Source organism: Aspergillus luchuensis, chromosome 5 (genome assembly GCF_016861625.1).
Source record: "Aspergillus luchuensis IFO 4308 DNA, chromosome 5, nearly complete sequence".
Taxonomy (NCBI): domain Eukaryota; kingdom Fungi; phylum Ascomycota; class Eurotiomycetes; order Eurotiales; family Aspergillaceae; genus Aspergillus; species Aspergillus luchuensis.
The window spans coordinates 100039-120682 of record NC_054853.1 but is presented as its reverse complement, the minus strand read 5'-3'; the positions used below and the strand labels follow the sequence as shown (position 1 = coordinate 120682).

At 45.4% G+C, this 20644-nt stretch overlaps 7 protein-coding genes across 7 annotated transcripts; 5 read left to right on the top strand and 2 right to left on the bottom strand.

Moving 5' to 3' along the window:
- Positions 1-1043: 1043 nt before the first annotated feature.
- Positions 1044-2434, top strand: AKAW2_50035A (uncharacterized protein; the record flags this gene model as incomplete). The annotated part of the gene is made up of 2 exons (XM_041689808.1): positions 1044-1292; positions 1346-2434. 2 exons carry the CDS (start codon positions 1044-1046, stop codon positions 2432-2434), a joined length of 1338 nt encoding a protein of 445 aa, XP_041543456.1.
- Positions 2435-4406: 1972 nt separating this feature from the next.
- On the bottom strand, positions 4407-6450 carry AKAW2_50034S (uncharacterized protein; the record flags this gene model as incomplete). Its single annotated transcript, XM_041689807.1, has 9 exons — positions 4407-4448; positions 4502-4559; positions 4617-4827; positions 4877-5035; positions 5087-5745; positions 5801-6058; positions 6120-6172; positions 6223-6303; positions 6355-6450. The coding sequence occupies 9 exons, from the start codon at positions 6448-6450 to the stop codon at positions 4407-4409; spliced, it is 1617 nt and encodes a 538-aa protein (XP_041543455.1).
- A 3083-nt stretch (positions 6451-9533) lies between these two features.
- On the top strand, positions 9534-9842 carry AKAW2_50033A (uncharacterized protein; the record flags this gene model as incomplete). The annotated part of the gene is made up of 1 exon (XM_041689806.1): positions 9534-9842. One exon carries the CDS (start codon positions 9534-9536, stop codon positions 9840-9842), a length of 309 nt encoding a protein of 102 aa, XP_041543454.1.
- Positions 9843-12006: 2164 nt separating this feature from the next.
- On the top strand, positions 12007-12993 carry AKAW2_50032A (uncharacterized protein; the record flags this gene model as incomplete). The annotated part of the gene is made up of 3 exons (XM_041689805.1): positions 12007-12179; positions 12246-12660; positions 12718-12993. 3 exons carry the CDS (start codon positions 12007-12009, stop codon positions 12991-12993), a joined length of 864 nt encoding a protein of 287 aa, XP_041543453.1.
- Positions 12994-13200: 207 nt separating this feature from the next.
- Positions 13201-14827, bottom strand: AKAW2_50031S (uncharacterized protein; the record flags this gene model as incomplete). Its single annotated transcript, XM_041689804.1, has 7 exons — positions 13201-13383; positions 13438-13548; positions 13619-13894; positions 13946-14307; positions 14367-14518; positions 14568-14643; positions 14701-14827. The coding sequence occupies 7 exons, from the start codon at positions 14825-14827 to the stop codon at positions 13201-13203; spliced, it is 1287 nt and encodes a 428-aa protein (XP_041543452.1).
- Positions 14828-15441: 614 nt separating this feature from the next.
- AKAW2_50030A (uncharacterized protein) lies at positions 15442-17974 on the top strand (the record flags this gene model as incomplete). Its single annotated transcript, XM_041689803.1, has 4 exons — positions 15442-15513; positions 15575-15622; positions 15675-16064; positions 16115-17974. The coding sequence occupies 4 exons, from the start codon at positions 15442-15444 to the stop codon at positions 17972-17974; spliced, it is 2370 nt and encodes a 789-aa protein (XP_041543451.1).
- A 675-nt stretch (positions 17975-18649) lies between these two features.
- Positions 18650-20098, top strand: AKAW2_50029A (uncharacterized protein; the record flags this gene model as incomplete). Its single annotated transcript, XM_041689802.1, has 3 exons — positions 18650-19414; positions 19477-19896; positions 19949-20098. 3 exons carry the CDS (start codon positions 18650-18652, stop codon positions 20096-20098), a joined length of 1335 nt encoding a protein of 444 aa, XP_041543450.1.
- Positions 20099-20644: the final 546 nt, after the last annotated feature.

Sequence of the window (20644 nt, the reverse complement as noted above, 5' to 3'; positions counted from 1 at the left end):
AAGTCGCTCCTCGAAAGCCCTGCATACTCAGGAAATCTTCTCAAGAGCCAAACTAACTAGTTTCGAGCAGGCTGAAAGCGGAGGAAGGTAGCGCTCATTGAGAACAATGACAAAGAGTGGGAAGCATGGGTCACTATTTTTTCTAAATAGATTGCTCTAATTGATCCTGCTACACTTGATATTTGAGAGTCCTGGTTTACCTTCTTTCTTTGATGGGAATAGTATATTCGATGTTTTTCATTTCATTTACTGGATTATTCTAAACCTGAAAGTTGAGTGGGTCTTGGCGTCTTCATATATCTAGTCTGGCTTGGGGCTTAAGACGCCTTCAGCAAGGAACTATAGCCGCTGCAGCGCGCGGACGGCGGACTCCGTGGCAGACCGCAAGCGGAATCTCACGAGCGGATGGCTACCAAATATCGAATTACCGCACCACAAAAACTAGCGGATTTGATGACAATGGCTTCGCTCAGGCATGACAACTACACAGTTTATAGTCCTTGCGTTTTGAGAATAGCAAACATCGTTCCAGTCCCTGTGGAGCCTTTGTGCAGTTCGGCAAAGTGAGCGGTGGCGACTTAAAAAAGAGACCGTAGACTAGACTACTAGTCTCTTTTAAATAGTTTCTATATTTAATTGTGACACCTGCATGTCAAAAGTGACCATCCGCATATGGTCGACAGGACCCGTGAGAGTCAGGTGACATATCAGGGATATTGATCGTTGTTGAAAAATTATAGAGACCCAAGACTGATAGGAATCATGTCTCATTTCAATACTAGTCAGCAACTGCTATAAATACTTTTGTCCACTTCTAATCCACGTGCGGCTATTCTGTCTAGGCAGAAATCCATCCAGATGGAAGCCTACAGTGTGCCAGGGGCCGCTGCGGCAAAGCTATGCTCGATCCAGTTTAGACGACAATCTTATTGGGCTCGGCCCCCCTATCAACATTAACAGACATATATCTGTCAATTCAGGGCTCACTCAGCATTTAAGTTGAGGTACATCCTGACTTTGATGTAATAAATCGCTCATGGAACATGGTTTCTATCACCGTTCTCCCAAGTGAGCTCCTCGCTTACATCATCTCATTCCTTGACCGGTCGTCCCTAAAGGCTATCCGGGAAACGAGTCACCTCCTCTCACATTTTGCTACTCCACGGCTATTTGACACTCTGCGTCTGTTTCCGGACGAAGAGAGCTATGAGGCTGTCGATCGCATTACGGATCATGCAACACTGAAGAAAATGGTCAAGAAGGTGTACATCAATACATGCCAAGATGACTATGTCAGTCCACGGCTATCCCCCGCGGGCCGAGCGCCGCACGCTAACAGGCCCAGGACGACTATGACGAGGAGGAAGTCGCATTGACCAAAGATTTCGAGGACAGCATTGCCAACCTCACAGACTGCCCAAATGTGCAAAGCGCTGTCTTGCGGTTTGACAAGCATTGTAGCACAGGCCGCGTAGAATGGATGAGAGACAGTCCAGAAACCATCGCCTTCCGCACAAAAACCATCCGTGTATTCTTTGAATGGCTGGCCTCGCTTAAAGCACCTCTGCGCGAACTCGGGATTCGTAACATGCAAGATGTGAATGTCGGCGATGAAAAAATATCTGCCAATATCGGGGAAGCGCTGCAGAATCTATGTACTCTCCGACTAAGCATCGTGACAGAGCACAATGACGCCGCCCCGGAGGACGACCTTGACTTCCCTGAGCCCCATGACTTCTTCGCGCAACTTCCATCCATGTGGCTGAAACCCTCCGCCTCATCTCTGCAGCATCTGACTCTCTCCTGTGACAACTACTTCGGCTTCTACCCAAAGCTGGAACTAAGCGAGGTACATTTTCCGCATCTCAAATCCCTCGCGTTTGGTAATTATTGCTTTGTGCGGGACTCTCAGCTGGAATGGATTCTCTCGCATGCAGCCACATTGACTGATCTATCCTTCGACGACTGCGCAATATTATACGACGTGTGCCTTGCCGAGGAGCATCTCCACTGGGGACCCTTCCAAAAGAGCGAGATGGAGACCCGTCAAGAGCCAGATGGCCAGGTGCGCGTGGAGTACTACTGCTCTTATAATAAGCGGTGGCATGATTACTTCGATTCCTTCCGAACAAAGTTACCTTATTTGAGGCAGTTCCTGATCGGAAGCAATGACTGGGGTAACGGCGTCCCATTCGAACAGGAGGCTGAAGTCAAGATCTGCTTGCGGGAAAATAGGTACATGGCCTGCTATGATGGGTACGGACCCAGCCCGTATATCGAGCATGACTATGGACGCTTCGAGTGGGAAAGGACAGCACCCAAGTGCGATGAAAAAGATAGGGACTCCTTATGCCTGCTCTTTGAGAAAACGGGACAGAGAATTGTCAAGATCCCATTCTTGAGTTCATTCCAAGGTTATATCAGCGAGGACTAGAAAGTCAAAGTCGGATGTTGCTCAAATTCTGACTTATAGGAATATTCCTCTCCCCCCAAAAATTAATTTGATCACACGACATCCGATGTCATTTTCAGCGATCTGACATGGCTTGGATAATAGGAATACTGAGTAAATCAGTAACTGAAGAGTAGGCCTCGGAAAAGACCGCAAAGTCCAAGGACTAGATCACAGCAGACTTGTACCGCACTAGTCTATAGTCCTGAGTCCAAGGACCGCCGGGCGGTCCTAGATTATTATAGACTATACTGTTACAGTTTGATACAGTTCTGTGGTCTTATAAATATACTAAACAGTTCTATATCTATAATATATATATATTATACGTAATTGGTCTGTATTCTTTTATATTCTTGTGATAGGATCTACTTGTCAGGGTAGAAAGCCTGTTAACTAGGTAAGGAGTCAGCTACTAAACACCATAGATTCGCCTAGTAATGACAAAGGTGGCCTATATCCACGTAATAGACTGATTCTTGGAGATCAGTAATATAATATAATCAATTACTATTTTTAAGCACTCGGATGGGTATAGAATTATTATTAATAATGTTATAATTTCTTCCCGCATAGAACTGTATCTCTTTGGTATGTTTAAAAGATACAAACTAGATTATTTTTATTATAAATAGTATCTGTGACGAACTGTCACATGACCAGTGAATACTGAACTGAAGTTTATAAGTGATGCGCGCTCTAAGTCTGTTGACTTAGAGTTCTAGTCTTTTACTGGATAGTCTAGGAGTAAGGCAGCCAGAGGATCATTGCCTGAAGCGCACCAGGCAGGATCCTGACAGTATCTTCCCGCCGGTGCCGGACTACGTGGGGCGGTTATCATGGATAACTTTATAATTACTTAAATGATAAAAATAGAATATAAACCAGTAAAGCGCGAGATAATTACCTGAGGCTATAAGATTAGTATTATATATCTTTAATATATAATATTAATACTGTTATATATAATTACTAATATTACTTATATTTATAATTTATATTCTATGATAATATTTTTTAAGAATAGTTCTATTATCCGTATTACTGTTATTATTATCTTACTTAGTATAAGATGGATGTATTTAGTTGGATAATTAGTCATAAATTATGATTATAATAATATTATATCTTTTAACCTTAAATAATAATTCAATAAAATTGATTATTGATTATTGTCTAGTAGGGAAATCTTCATAATAGATTTATATATATTAATTGAGATTTGAAGGAAATATATTATTTCTAAATACTTATAACTCTATAGAAAAATTGATTTAGAAAAAGCTGTATTAATATATTCCATGTATAAGGTATTATTAAGTAATACCAGTTCTAATTGATTAGTTATTATTTGACCACTGTCCTGTTGTGAACATTTACCTACTAGAAGCTTATCTGACATCATTTGATCGTTATCCCGTTGTGAAGATTTCCCTACTAGAAGAAGGAAGTAGATGAGGCAGAGCACTGAGGTCAATGGATATATAGATGTTGAAGAGGACTTGGGGAACCCTAGGCAAATGCCCAAGCGGACCCAAGCCCTCGATGTATACAGACATCAGATATATAAATAAGTATTATTAACCACCCCTACTGCTCACAAGCGCTGGGGCGGCTCCCACATAGCCATCGACTACGATAGACTGGGACGGCGAATGAATAATACCGATTACCGAAACTAGATACTAGGGTTCAACAGGTGAGTGTCTACCTAAGCTACGCTAACTATTACTGTAAATAAGTTTGTATTTGGCAAAACCATGCCCATGCTTTACGTATGGCTTCGCCTCCAAATATCAATTAAACTCGGTCCACATTCCTGCTCTGAGAGTAAAGCGATTGCGTGCAAAACGCTGTTCCCCAATACAAGAGCATTCAGAGGCATTGGCCTATCGATAATGCAACTTCCAGGATATACCATGCGGTTCACAAGGTGAAAAATATCAACTAAAAGTCAAGCCCCGCCTGCAGCAGACACCATGTTCGCACGTTTATTCTATAAAAAGTTAATTTTGTCCTCGCAGATTTCTAGTAAAAAAAAGAACTCACTTCCATAAACACTGCGCAAAGCAGGCTGACTCCAGCCCCAAAGCTCACACAAGTAAATCTTAAGATATTAGTTTATGTATACCACAAGAAAGGATGAGCGAAGAACCCCGCTTACAGATAGCGCCAAGAGTGCACGATTATATCCAACGCCCGGTCTCGAACAGTATATGGAAGTTTGTTTAGTAGCGCACTGCTGGTTCCCGAGACAACCTGAGAAACCTGCTCCCGGGATAGGTTGGGAAGCAACTTGAAAAGGCCATTCTGGGCGACATTAACGAAAATTGCACCTGTGATGGATAGTCCAAAGGTCATTCCAAGGAGTTGAGCTGGTTTATTGTAAGAGAATTTCCGAAACAAGTACTGGATTAGACGAACCTAGCAGCATCAGAGTAAGACCATCAGCAGCTTCGGAGGGGGCCACGACGGCCTGGATCACAGCAAAGGCTGCCTGAGTATATGAACCGGCGCCTAATCCTATTACAATTTCAAGTCCGTAGAGAATGGCCGGTCTTGTGTGAACTTGGATAATAGTAGCTATGTTTTGATTAGCTTTGACAGGGATATAAAGAACATTTATCACCTAACCTATCAGAATTGCTGCAGTCAGGGCTACTATGCTTCCGAGTAAGTACCATGGCTTATAATAACCAAAGCGAGACATTAATGCGCCATTTGACTGAATGGCCACGATCAATATAAAGATAAAGGGAAGCAACCTGACGGCAGATTGAATTGCATCATCGCCCCGAGTGAACTGGAAATAGATGGGTATGTAGTACACGGTTGGATATGTCACCATTCCTACTGCGGCACAAGCAAAGAATAGTAGGGTCGGTTCCTTCTGCCTAAAAAGATGCATTGGCAGTAACCGACCCTGTAGGGAGCTGGCAATAGTAAAACCTTGCTGGATGCCAAATAAGATCCAAAGTGCCCCTGACACTATGAACAAAGCAATGATTTGGCCACTATTCCAGGCGTATAGAGTGCCGCCAAAGTTAATTGCCATCACTAGGGTTGCAAATGCAGCAACGTTCAGTAAGCTACCAACCCAATCAAAATTAGAAAGCTTTTGTCGATAGGGCACTTCAGGTGCTGGATCTTTGGAAGGAATCACAAGAAGGTAGGTCGGTATAAGAATGGCGCCGAAAAGGAGATTTATGTAGAATGCCCAGCGCCAGGTATACTTTTCAAATCCACCCCCAACGACGGGACCAAGGACGGTTCCTAAGCCCCAAACTAGGCCTCTGTGTCCTTGTCAACAAGTCCGTCGTCAAGTTCACGTAGAGGGCTCTCACTCACGTCAAACTCAAGTATTGCGGACGCTCACGGCTCGTGGTATTCGTTGATAGAAGTTCTAGAATGCCGAAGTACATTCCATTTCCACCTGCGCCTGCAAAAACGCGTCCAACGATCTCAGCGTTTATGGAAGGAGCGGCACCACAGAGTGCAGAGGCGGCCATAAAGATAACAGTGGACGTGATATACAGCCATTTCGTGTTAAATAGAGTGTATAGCTTGCCGTAAATAAGAACCATTGCCACCCCACCGATCATAAACCTATCTCCCCCGGGTATTGTTAGAGGTGCTCATCAATAAAACCTATCGTATTAAAACTGACCCAACTGATAACCACGGCAAATTCTCGACCGCATTGAAATGATTAACGATAGCCTTTATATTTGTCAGAGTTTCCTTCTTGCAGCAATTTTGAATGAACAAACTGGTGCAATATTAGCCACGATGGTATTATCCAGAGCATAGATGAAGCTGCCTGTCAACGTGCTAGCAACCAAAAGAAACCACTACAGCTGTCAGTAACATTTCAATTTCAATTTCAATCTAAACGCACTTACTTTGATTCCATGGATATGCCGTTCCTCTTCACCCTCCGGCAGATTTTCATCTAGGGGCTCTTGTTCTAGAGTCTTTTGCTCAGTAGGCCTCTGCATGATGACTCAGTCTCGGATTGCCAAGTTCTCCTTAGCGAAATTATGAGGTACTTGATAGAATAGAGGTTCTTTAGAGAGACACATGTACAAGAAATGGATCTGCTGAGTACGAGGTCAGGGGCGTGGTAAGTACGTGCTGAATCCGTAGGTAGACCGGTGTCCTCTTCCTTTCTGGAATTCAGTAAGACTTACAACGGAGTTCTGTACTCCGTAATTGAGGTTACATTTGATTAAGATAGTGTATACAGGGGTAGTTGATATAAATTAGAAGATTACTGGTTAAGAATAATACTCTATCGGAAAGGCTGAAAGCGGCTCCACTTCCCGCTGAATCTCACGTAGCATGTGAACCTCTGCTTTCCTGGAGTTGACCATGTCTTTCCGGTGTTTGTACTCTGCAATTGAGGTTACATTTAATAAACGTGGTATATACAGGGGTAATTGACGCAAACAGAGGTTGAAAGCGGCCCCACTTGTCAGCTGACCCTATACTCTCTAAGCCTCCTCAGTCCCCTCTTAGCACCCATATCTAAGAGGATCCTTCGAGGCGGGAGATCAAAAACAAGGCGCGCTCGGGAGATGAAAACATCAGAACAAGCTCATAAAGTAAAGCTTACCTTTGGTCCAGTGAGGAAATTGCAATGACAAAAATAAATACATGGGAATAAAGACGTATCCTATTCCTCACGAAAATCTTAGTTTTGCATAAAGGCCAGCTTATTTTAAAAGTTATCTGTCATGAAGCAACAATCAGTCTGCGCTAGTCACTTTCTACTTTTACTGCTTCTAGTTAGCGGCGTGAGATTGCTTAAGCAAGTGATTGTGTGCCCTCATGCATGATGCATGGAGATGATTTGGCCAGTAGATGTCGTCTGCGGCACTGTAGGCCCTAAAGGTATCTTATTCGCGACAACTAACATGGAAATTGTAGGAGGCTAGACAATTCCTTATTTGCCATTTGTTTTCTCATATTAACCGCCACCTGTCATGGACAACCAGTGTAAAGTCTCGTTGAAGATTTTCATCAATCACTTCAAACCTGATCAGGAAAGCTTTTTATAGATCAGTACATGAAAACGCACGGTGAGCCTTTTGATCTTGTACTTTTGTTACAACTATTCATATAATTGCAGACTAACTTATTATTATTGAAGGGAAGCAGTAAAGCCAGTAGCGCAATAAACACGCCGGTTCCGAAGTTTGACGAGTCATGGCCTCAATTTTAATTGGAGAACTATACCTCATAACCAGAGCCTAGAACCAGATGAGCATCAGGCTGAACCAATTGTATACTTGGCCCAGAAATAGGTTCGCTCTCGCCTTACTACCCTTTACCGGCATTCTCCGAATACCCTGACTCACTGGCGTGGAAATGGCATATCCAATATGTTTTGAACTGGACCGTACTTTGTTATTTATACGGTACTAAACACCAGATTTCTGTGGTAACCAGAATAATTCCATAGAAAGCCGTAGTTTTTCTACCGGTTTGATGGCTCTCTAGACTACTGCGAATACCTACATAGTGAAATCGGAACGGAGAATCCGGAATATGCGGGCCAGAGGTAGTAAGCCGAGGACCGCAAATTTAAGATAAATGGCGGCTTCCAACGTGTTCAAAAACTATCATCTCCCTGCAGTCTCATTTCCCCAATCCCCAGACCTTTTCATTTCATAGTCATTTCATTACCAATTTATAGGCAAGTCCGCGATCGTGCAGTTGTTTCGGTATACAAGACCCAAGGGCCCTATAGCCGTACCTACCACATCCCTAAAAAGCGTAGGCGCAGGATACCGTGGCTATTCTTATTCTGAGCCACTTCACAGTTCTGGCGAACGCATTATTGCCGCAGTAGCTGAGCCATCTGAATTCAAGAGGCGAGCATTCGTCGAAAGGTTTATCTGCGGGACAGGTAAGCCGCTTGAAGGCCAGGCTTTTTCTAGCTTGGAGGATTTCATCAGCCATGAAGTCAATCGAAGAGAGCTGGAACGCTTGACAGGGACGGTGACGGACCCAGGGATTGATGCAGTATCTGTATGCCTATTGGATGACCTTCATGCAATAGTTGTCCAGGCTGTGGCACCACTGGGTTATGCGACATCATGGCCTTGCGCTGCCAGTTATGAATTATGCTTCGCGGCTATATATTATGTGTGAGAAGCTGCTAGCAACGCAGCTGAGTGATCTTCTTTGTATTTATGGGATATTCTTGAAATCATGGGAGATGTTGCAGACTGAAGCAATCTTTGCTGTTGGCTTGGTTTTATGGCATAGCCGCCCCCAGGTTATGTTATGGAAGCTTGTTCGTGAGGATTGAGCGGTTGGTTATGTTATCAGTGTTGACTGTACTGAAGCAGTTGGCTGGAAGCCCTTTGAACATTGTTATGTGCGGTATGTTCCGCATAAATTAGACTACAAATTATCGTGACAGTTGCTGATCATATCCAGAGGTCCTTGGCGCAGAGACTCCATTAGCGCACCTTCGCTCCTCACATAGTCGTGCCACGACATCGATTTTCTTTTCTGGCTTCTCTGTTTGCCGGCTTCTATATTCAATCCCGAACCCCCTCATCTCTCTTCAAAGGTGATTTCTTCAGGGCGCCTGCACTTCTTCAGGCAAGCTAATAAGTCCTCTGGTGCTGGTACAGCCACCAACTGCTTGAGCTGTCCTGTGGAGACAAATTGTTAGTACAGTGCTAAATCGCTCTATTTGCATCAGCGCTTAGGGCAGGCAACCGTGACCGTCCTATCGATGCAATAGTTCCTGATATTGAGGATGTGTTTTGAAATCAGGGACTCTCTTCTGCAGCGAAGTCCTTATTGGAAGTTCTTGGCGAGGACTATGATGATAAAACACCAGTATCGCAGGTGAGCCGGAGAAACTGGTATGGGTGCTGTGTCTGGGAACCTGATAATGATGATCAAATGGTCACCATAGAGTTGGAGGGTGAACTTCTGCCGTTCGCTCAAAAACAGACGAATGAGTCCAAATGATCTTCATTGTTGTTGAAGCAGCAGTCTTACACGGGCAACCTAGGCACTGAGCCTCAGTAATGCCCTGCAAAAATTGCCCAGTTTCCATATGGTTGCTCTCACAGACGCTATCAGCAGGCGTCGTGGACGTAAATCAGGTTCCACAGGGGAGATTGTTTACGATGCAGTCACTATTCGTGTGAGCGACTTCAGCTCTGGCTTCGAAGTGGTGTATAATATGCCCTGTGCCAAAGGTGGTCACGATGGGGGCGATGACGGTCTTGCGTTGTCATTAGTAAGAGCGGTGGCCAAGGTGAAGCGCGGCGATATGGGCGTTTCAGAAGCTCAGAGGACTTTCTTGAACTGTACCGTGCAAGAATTTTTGAGAAAAAATTATATCAAAATTAACAAATTATAACTATTTATTATAATTTAATCAAGGAATTTAGGAACTTATTCATTTTATTATTTCTAATTTGATTTAGTAAATACACTCTATGAGAGAGCTTATAAGTATACTTAATTTATAAATATATATATATTTATATATTTTAAATTCATATTTAAATCGAATACTATGATTCCAACTTTGCTAGTAAGTTTTCTTAGAATATAGGGAGGACCTAATATATTCGATCCACCTAGATCATAACAGGATGTGTGGCTGGTTGGTTGGAGGAGGTGGTGGGTCAAAGACCGCGCAGGAAGAAGAGGAGGCAAAAGCTCAGCTGACCCTGGCTGGAGTGAGAGTGTCACAACATATTACAGGGTGAAGGAGTGGAATCAAAGCGGCCAGGGCATTGAACCCAATGAAAAAAGCAAACAAAGGAAAAAGAAAAACGGAAAACCCGGGGGGGCACAGATATACAACAGGATGGATCTGCTCGTGGTCAGCCACTCAATCACTAAGGCACTTAGGTAATTTTCTCTCAATGGGCCATTGAGGGGCGAGGTCGAGGCTCGAGCCTCCGCGTGATTGAGGAGACCGAGAGCCTTGCCTGCAGTACGGCCAAGATGAAACCATGGAAGCTACCCAATTACAAATCCCGAGATAAAAAGCAAACATGGGGATATGCAATGATTTGAAGCGTGTCGCGAATCAGAGCACCGCTAATATACACCAAATGCCGCGTCCAGGTGCGCCTGACTTGTAAAGGGCGAACATCACGGCGTCGCTTTTTAAATCAGGCTCGGGAATTTGGCCCACCTCCGGAGCGAATCTGCAGCCTCACTCGCAAGAGGGCAGGGTCTCCGGCTTTATTCGGATAAACTTTGATGTTGGTGCATTAAACAAGTTTACGCCACAAAACTTGGTGCTTAAGCTTTGTAATTTTCATTACTATGGTGTCAGAAAGCGCTCCCTGAACGACGGCTCTCTACTCAGCTCTGTTATCCCGTGTAGGTAAAGCATGAATTAAGCACAGTTACAGAAAAAAGGATGCTACGGCGTGGTTTTGGGTAGCCCAAATGACACAAGTATAAATCTACCACTCCGAGTCCAGAATCTTATCCGGCTCCATGTGAGGGCCAACGCGCTTATGTTGCGAGCGGAAATAGGAAAACTGGGAATCTCACCATGAACCCAAGTTGGGACAGCCTAAGGGTAGAAACCGGTAACCCGAGGTTAGGCTATGCTAGAGGTCTAAACATAGGAATGCTGAGTAGGGAACCTATGGCTTAGATTTGAGTGAAGTGCATTAAGGAGGGCAAGCGACGAGTTAACCACAATGCATTTCCCGAGGCTGTTCGCGATATCGGAGCGTGGCGGAGATGGGGGTTATATTCAAAATAAGCAATAAATATCATGTTCGGAATCTAGCCCATCTGAACCATGTCCACTTGTATTTCAAGGTAGTCTCGCAGAGCTAACGATACTTGACTTGTGTTTTGCACCGCGGGATTTTTGTAGTTCTATAACCTAGTTCACGGCGTCTCTCTACCCTTCCCAGGAATATAGCTCCCTCCATGACTACCCCGCTGGATGGGAAAGGTCCTAGGTCGCTCAGAAACGGTGGAATGCTGAGACGATTCATTTGAATTTCCCGTGTTTTCATGTGTACGGGACTGATATCGAGGCTGATATTTGGCGCCCACTGGGACGTATCCTCCTCCGTGTCGCTTAGGCTGAGCATCCTTCATGAAGTCTTTTAGATAGGAATTGTGTGAAATTAGGCGGAAGACGGGCTTACCTGGTGTGGGGCCATTATAGTTAATCCGAAGGCTTGTTGTGGGGATCGGTGGTAAGAATCCAACAATTGAGGGAGGAGGACGTAACTGAGAGCAGGCAGAGAAAGAAAGGGAGCAGGGAGGCAAGAACTTAAGGCATCACGAGGCAGAGGACGGAGGCTGCCTTGTTGAAAGTGGCAGCCTTGGTCAGATCAGCCTCACGCTAACGCCGGGCCAGCCATTCATGATGCAGCAATGCTAGCCTTACGTCTTTCTTCCCCTAGACAAGGCAATAGAATAAATCCAGTCAAATTCCCCGTTCTAAACCAATTCAATAGAGCCTTAAACGATTTGCTTCTCCATAAAGCTCCATAAAACAACGTGCACTTCATCGTCACCTCAGCATTCCACACAATATGGTCGCGCGAAGCTATGAAACGCCAATCATTGTCTCTTTAGTCTTTTCTATAATAGCTGGAATTGTTTCTCTGGGGTCTGTCTTTGGTTCATGTCTAATAAGACGGCCGACGCATAATCCAAAAGCAATACCGTTTAAATCTCTCTTCATCCTCCTTCTAAGTCAAACAATGTATCGACCTACGTGGCGACTTTCGTACACGGGTCAGGAATGTCCTTGGCTGATAATCCATTTTAGACATATAGCATTTACTATTTATTCGCTATTCAGAATTCTGAGAGACGCACCACCAGAAACCGCTGAAGCCATGAAAATCATCCCTCAGATCTGCAAATATCTGCAGAGTATACTTATCCTGAATGTATTATACCGGCTTATACATGCCTACCAGGCGCAAAATTGTAACGATATTACAAAGACGATTCTTCGGTCACAAATGCACGGCAGTACTTTGGTGAGCCTCGTTATTATATCCATCCCACATTTCATTACCTGGTTATTGTCACAACTTGGATACGACACAGACTATCAGCATTCGACTTATGGGCTCCAACTTGCGTTCGACGGTATCGTTATGATCGCTTCTCTACATATTTCGTTCAAGATATTCACAATCATCCAAAAGCTAAACAATGCCCGACGTTTTTCTATGGTACGCTGCTACCCATGGCTTGCTAGTTGCATAGTTGAGGTGCTGACGGACAAATAGAATGGAGCTTCCTCTCTAGCTGTTGGGTGGTTCTTCTTTTTCACCTACAGTCTATCTCTTCTCATTGGTGATAGCAAGGGGCAGGGAACACCTATGACGGACAACATGAATTATGAAGAAATAGTGCCGTTTATCTGCATAACAGGGCAATCCATAGGCATTGTCCATTGTTGCATGCAGGTGCATAAATTAGGCATCTATGGCTTATTCAGGCCATCTTCTGCGAACGATGAGCGGGCGCACATACTTACGGGCTCTAACGAGGAAATGCTCTAGGTAGAAGCTATCTAGTCGATCTGGTCTGTTTCCTTACGGCTTTCATGTAGCAGTATTCTGAAGATGTGAGAGTTGGATTTATAACATTGCAGTAATTAAAGAGAATACTATCATGGACTTGGTGTTGTGATCTAGATGTTTACTGCGTTTCTATACATTGGTAGTTCGATTAAGAGAGCCTTCAGGTCAATATGACTATTACAGACTTCACCTCCCCTTTCTCATATTAAACGCATCGTACAATCCGGGCGGCAAGCCCTTAGTGATAACACGCCATACGAGAGAAACCAGGACGGTCAGCGAAACGGACACTACCCAGAAGATCCAGAAGCTTTGGGACATACGGATCGTAACAGGGTCGAAATTGAAAAATTGATTTCCGAATATAGTCTAGAGGGTTAGCGAGAAGTTTTCATAGCCACAAATGGGATACATAAAGCTCACTGATACTGTCGACACTGGAAGAAATACGAGTGTGACGAACGCAATGGTGGCCATAGAACTGCTATCTGCCTGCATAATTCGATTGCCGTCTTGCGTGACGAGGTGGAAGGACTAAAGTACGTAGTACGTATTAGTGTATCCATGCGCCTTGCCGGTATTTATGGAAGAGGACAGAGCATACCAATGCAATGATATTGTTCATCCGTTTTTCAAGACCCTTCAACCGCAGGCTAATGGACTGGAACTGAGTCTCCACGTGCATCAGCATTCCCTGTGCCATTTCAGTGGCATGGCGGTCCAAGTCAGGGATGTTTTCTAGCATTTGTTGATGGTGCCAGGATAACCTTTTCAGAGTGAGCATTGTAGCTTCGGCGCTCTCTTGGAGAAACAGGATATGCTTTGAAACATTATGTAGCCCAGTGAAAGACTCCCTATCCTTCATCGCGGTCAAGGTGTTCTATGAAGGTCAGCAACTACCCAGCTACACTTGGCTAGAGGCACGATATACCAGTTCGATCTGGCGAAACACATCCATCACATCCCAAACCGTATTGTCCATTTGCAAAGACAGCTCCTCGAAGATGATAGCAAAGAGGCTGTACGGGTCACGGACGACGTTGGTTGGTATTGACGATGGTGAAATATGTTTGAGACGTTCTTTGAGAGATTTCGACGCTTCGAAACAGAGAAGCGTCACTTCTGGACCACAATTCGGACCCACTGCCCATCGCAGAAAATACCCTGACCGTATCCACGTCGAGTCGCCGTGCTGCATCTGTGGTGCTCCCGGCCTGGGATCGGATATCCGCGCGGTGCCATGAGCATCATGAATCACCGTGATGTTCTTGCACAAATAGTGGAACCAGGAGCCTTAATATGATGTGCAAGTTATTGATCGGAATAAATATCGAAAATGGTACTTTACATACAATTATAGCCATTTATGGAGTTCAAAGCCCCAAATGAGTGTGTTACCGACCGCAACCGGCCCGCAAGGAATGCAGACGGCGCAGCATAGTGATCAAAGAGCCAGAGAAGTCCTTGAGCAGTGGCGCTACTTGGCAGATCCAGGGGCGAGAAGCTTTATAGTGTATTAGTCGCAAGCGATCCCACTTAGTGGATGTACCAACATGATTCGGAGTACAGGTACAGGCAATTTCCCTAGTTCAGGCATAGTGACCTTTCGCGGAATTAATTGGTAACGACCTGAGCGTCGTGTTAGCTACAATATGCTGATTGCAAATCTGGGACGATCCCTGTTACCATCAGGCGCCTGGACCGAATCTAGTACGTCCACAGTGAACGTGTGGGGGATCAAAGGCGTGGGTTTGCCGGGAGCTTCGCGCTTAAAAGGATCCAAAAGCGACTGATCTTGAAAAATAGACAACATATCAACTGCTTGATGTTGAGTCCTGTCCGCGGTCAAGAGACAGTAACGAGGGGGCACCCACGCGCGGCGGGGTCAGGAAGTAGTAGAACGGGGCTGAGAAAAAAAAGGAAAGATAGTTTAGTCAGAGTTAGAGCAATCAGGCTGGCACTGTAGAATCTTACAATACACATGATTGGTTACTCTCTCTGGTACTAGTACTGAATCCGCTCTGCATGTGATGTGAAGCCCTCTGTTTACCAACATAAATATATATATGAAATTCCCTAAAAAGTACTTATATTAACTAGCTCTGTTTTAGAAAATGACACCCAGGATTGGGCCTAAGTAGTCTGACACTAAGTATTATTAGTCATGATTAAGATCATTCAGTGTGAGCCTGATTCCTTGATCCCATTGAACGCACTAATTTCTGACCACCTCCCAAATGAGAACCCGTCACGAGGTGAATCTCAGCCTTGCGTCCTAGCTGACTAAGCCGCCTCCATGGTCCAGCTGAACCGCGGGCGTACGGCTTTTGCTCATAACACTCTCCCTGTCTAAAGCTTTTACACGACTTTTTGAAGGGCTCCTATCCCATGTCCTCTCATAGTGATTGAACAAGTCTTTCTAGAGAAATGCAGTCTGATTTTGAACTTGGGCATATCCATGACCACGGCCCAGGTAGAGGAAGCACAGTCTCCTTGGTAGTAAGGTTCACTTCGGGCATTCTGATGAATATATAAAGGGGACTAACGATCCAACACGTAGAGCGGAAGCATGGCTACCAATTTCGAAAGGCCGGACTGGCTCGCAAAGGTCAGTTTAATCGCTGCCCATTGCGGGCATTATACTGATCTTGATACAAAAGAGTCCTAGGTATTATGAGATATACCTGAACCCCAGAACCTATTCGGAGACACACCATGCGACCTATCGGCCAGGAAGAGAATACAAATCCGTTGAGGAGTACCGTCACAAAGACAGCTTAGGGCGCGTGTGGGTAGGCCGTGAAAATGACCGTTACTTGAGTGCTACGGATGGGCGACTAGTAGAACTGGTAGTTCAAGCGTCCGAGGATATATGCCATGGCCCCGCCAACTCGACCTGGGCTCGGAAGAGGATTGAGGAGTCTACCCCGACGATACTTCGAGTTGTGTACTCGCTTTTGGGACGACACCTTCAGAATAACCAGGACGCATGGTCAAGGGTTAGCATGTGCTTGGAGTGGCTTCCGTCCTGTGTTACTATCGCTGGTCTGGTAAGACAGCTTTTAGCTCCATGTGCGTAAGGATGGCTGAAATCATGTAGTTATTTCTTCCAACAGATCTTGGCGGAGAGTTGAGAAACAATGGCCATTACGAACAGTTCAAGTATCACTACTGGGGCTATTCAACGGCTTCAACCAATCTTCACGAGGTCGAACCATCGAGCACTAACAATCTGCCGGGCCCTCGTCAATATGCAAACGGGATATCAAAGCGGCCTCTACGTCCGAGACTGCTGTGCTTGCCTCAAGACGACGGGGGTATTGTCATCGTTAACGTCGAAGAATGGGAGGCAGTGCATGGCAGCCTCGAGTATCTGTTCATATGCTATACCACTGAGCAGTACAGTCATGAGTCGAATGAAGACATGGATGAACTTCATCGCATTGCTAAAGCTGCTACCCGGACGGCAGGAGTTGCGGCTTACTGGATCGCGTGCAGTTGCATGCCTGATGATGACGACCAATTCGAAGACATATACCGGATCAGCGATGTCGTGCGGGGTGCCCAAGCCTTGGTGGTGATTATTGGCCCCTCTCCGGGTCTCAGGCCAGAGGAAGGTGAAATGCTTCGCCATTTGGGAAGTCGACTGTGGACCTTTCCTGAGGTCCTCCTAAGCCCATCGGGCCAACCAATCTCCATATACAAGCGTGATTGTCCCCCAGATTCCTTCCGGGTTCTGTCGAAGCGGAACTTCGCAATTGAAGCCTGGGGAGACACCACTGTCTCAAGAGAGCTTATTGATCATTATGAAGGTTCAATTATACTAAGCCCTCTCGAGCTGGTCTCCATCGCCTTACAATGCTTTCCGAACCGTGAAACCACGAGGTACTATAACGGAGACCTTTCGTACGCTCTGATGGGCTTGTTACGACGTCGTCCAAGTGTTAACCCGAATGACTCGGCCTTTGAAGCCTTTTGTCGGTTGTCTTGGGCCAACGACAGCGATCGGGTGCTCGAGAGGCTGGTATGCATGCTACCCCGAAACATCGACCAGCCTTGGTATGAGATCAACGACTTCTGGGGCAGTCATCTTTGGGACATTGAACCTCTTTGCCAAGTTGTCGGCTTCGGTGGCAAAGACACTGTGATTATGAGTGGTGCTTTTGGTGCTCCGATTCGTTGGACATCCTTGGAGCCGGTCAACATGTTGATGCGTAAGACGGCAAAACGTTCGGTGGCCAGATTTGCTCTTCGCAGCACTCCTGGTTGGATTGTTATAGGCGTGATGTCGCTAGCAATTACCCGGTCCAGAACAGGAACAGACGCCTACCTTGCATTCACTGTGATCGGGTGGATATTCACAGGCCTGTATATTTTGGTCATGTTGGCGTCTCCGTACCTAATATCCATTCTTTATGTTGGGAAGACATGGGCGTCACAGCCATGGCTGTTCGGATTTGAGGGCTACATGGAGATTGGTGAGATCGAGCAGCTGGTCTTCGGTATTAACCTCGGCCGTTTGAAGTGGAGTCCCTATTCCAGCGATCTCTCGCTGCATGTATCCCAGAACGGTGAGTGCGTGGGGAAAGATCCCATTTGCAGAGAATCCACCGCACAGTTTGTGTCCGCTGCCCGAAACTCGCGGTATGGAGAGCTCAAGCTCTTCACCTTGGTTGATACGAATACCTTGACCGTCACTTTATTCCGAGCTCGCCGCCCGCCGGTGGCAATGCTACTTTGCGGCAGCGAGGGTGGTATGCAGCGAGCGCTGCTTTGTTCTTATGATTGGAAATCCCAGACCCTCTATCGCGAGAATGTCCTGCGGGTGGACACGCTCGTCTTGGACAAGATGTCACGGGTGGATAGATTCCGGCTTGGTCTGAATAGGCCTATGGCGGAGACGGTAAGGGTCTCTAGTAGGGAAATCTTTACAACAGGACAACAGTCAAATAATATCTGACAAATTTATAAATAATATCAGTTAATAGTACTTTATACAAGGAATGAAATAATATAATTTTTACTTTCTCCATTTATTATTCTGTGAAGTTATAAATATTCGAAAATAATAATATTTATTTTCAAGTTTAGTTAATACATGTATTGGAAATTTGATTAGATTAATATATATGATAGTAATTTAACTTTTGAAAGCTTAAGGAGATAGGACAGATATGGTTTGATGGGTCACTTAATCATACCCCTCATTTTAGAGCTGGGTCTGAGAAAGTGCATTCACATCAGCACAGAAAGTAGAGGGATGGGAGGCGGGTGGAGTTGGAGTGATGGAGTGATGGAGTGATGGAGTGATGGAGTGATGGAGTGATGGAGTGATGGAGTGATGGAGTGATGGAGTGATGGAGTGATGGAGTGATGGAGTGATGGAGTGATGGAGTGAGGTGGAGTGAGTAGTGCAATAGTGGAGTGGTGGAGGGACTAGTTTGAATCGGTTTTTCACCTCTGAGGTTGTCTGGGAGTCTTGGAACGATCTGTAGGGATGCAAAAATCAATGTGAACGCCATTCTTGAGCCAGAAGTTTCAAAGAATTGCCAATATCTTGCTACTCGCAGCATTTCGGCAATACTCCTCGAACTCGAGTCATTTCTAGTGGTTCCCATTACGCTGAGCCACCTCCATGACTAAGGCAGATGTCAACGGCAAACCCAAGGTCGCGTTTATCGGTCTCGGTGCGATGGGTAGAGGAATGGCTATACAACTGCTCAGCGAAGGGTTTCCTGTCAGTGGATTCGACTTAAACCCAATGTCACTCGAGACATTACTGGCCATGGGCGGCACTGTCGCCCCAAGTCCACGGGAATGTGTTCATGATGCCTCATTCTTTATCTGCATGGTAGCGAATGCCCCGCAGATAGAGCATGTATTATTCACCGAATCAGTGGGTGCTGTGTTCGGCTTCGTGAAGGACGCCACTATTATATTATGCTCCACCGTTGCCCCAGGCTTCCCGCAGAAGATCTTGGACCAGATCCATCATCGATTCTGCAGGCCAGATATCAATCTTGTCGATTGCCCTGTATCTGGTGGGGCGCTTCGTGCAGCTCAAGGTACGCTGACGATCATGTCGTCTGGGGCACAAAATGCTCTTAGACTTGCCCATCCAGTTTTACAATCGTTCAGCCAAACGCTATACACTATCGACGGAGGACTGGGGTGTGCCAGTAAAGTCCAAATTATCAATCAGCACCTTGCAGGAGTTCATATTGCTATTGCAGCAGAGGCCATGGGACTAGCTGCGACTATGGGGATAAATACAAAGCAATTCTATGACATAGTGCTGAAAAGTCCTGCGCATAGTTGGATGTTTGAGAACCGAGTGCCACACATGCTTCGCAATGACTGGTCGCCGCACTCCGCTCTCAGCATCTTTGTCAAAGATTTGGTACGTCAGCCCATCTGGGCAACCAACAAGGGTTTTTCGAATCTGCTAACACTGGCCTTCAGCGCATTGTCACTTCGGAGGGTCTGAAGGAGGACTTCCCTTTGTACATCGTATCTGCTGCAGAGCGTCTCTATCAATTTGCTGCACGAGCTGGCTATGAAAAGGAAGATGACTCTGGCTTAGTGCGGATTTTCATTCCCCAGAACTTGTCCTTGATTTCCGAGGCGACGCATCGAGAAAGCCACGCAGCTGACCATGAGCGAACGTCAAGAATGATCTGCCTTATGCTGAGTATTGTTCACGAGGTAGCAGCAGTTGAAGCTCTTTCCCTCGGTATAAAACTTGGTCTATCTATTAAGGCTTTGAACTCGATAATCTCAAATACAGCGGGTGCAAGCAGAAGTTTTGCAGCTGTCGCAACAGCGATGATGGGACAACAAATCGCTCCCATACGTACTCTAACTCAGTGCAGAGACATTCTGGTCAGTCTTTTCGCTATCGCCTCTGTGTGACGTTTATTAATTTGCAATATAGAAGCAAGCGACGATTATTGCCCAGACCTATGATTACCCTCTCCAGATTACCACCACTACACTGCAGCTATTGCAGCAGGCTGTGGCTCGTGGCCTGGGAGACCAGGATCAAGCAGCGCTTCACGTTTTATGGAATCCTTTAGCCTTATGATCATGGGGGTACACGTTATCATGTTGGTAGCCTCTAACCTCTAGGACAGTAGGTTTGATCATCGAGAACTATACATTTTTAATCCTGAGCTTTGCGTTTTCGATTTTTGTTGAAGTTCTCAACGAAGAAATTACCCATATTGAGAAGACAGATCTCTTCGGGACATGGTTTTTAGTGCCTTGTTTTGGACGAACAAGCTCGTTACGGTATTAATGATGCGTATTGTTTGAGATATAGTTGATATATCAATAGTAATAGGGACTTCGTCGGCCGAGGACAAGAAATTGATATACTAATAGAGATGTCTTAAGGCCTGGTCCTCGGGAGCAAAACTGTGGTTCCTGCGACACTCCATCCATAAGCTCCAAGAGGCTCGGGGTCGGTGCCTTTCCATAAGAAAAGTGAAGCTCTCAGTCATGTCGCAGAGTGAGTGTAGTGAATCTGACTAGTATTGAAAACATTGGATGTATCTCAGTTTCGACCAGTTTATCCTGCTCATTTGCGGCTCTCCTTAGATTGATGACTCGGAAGTATTGCAAATGTCTA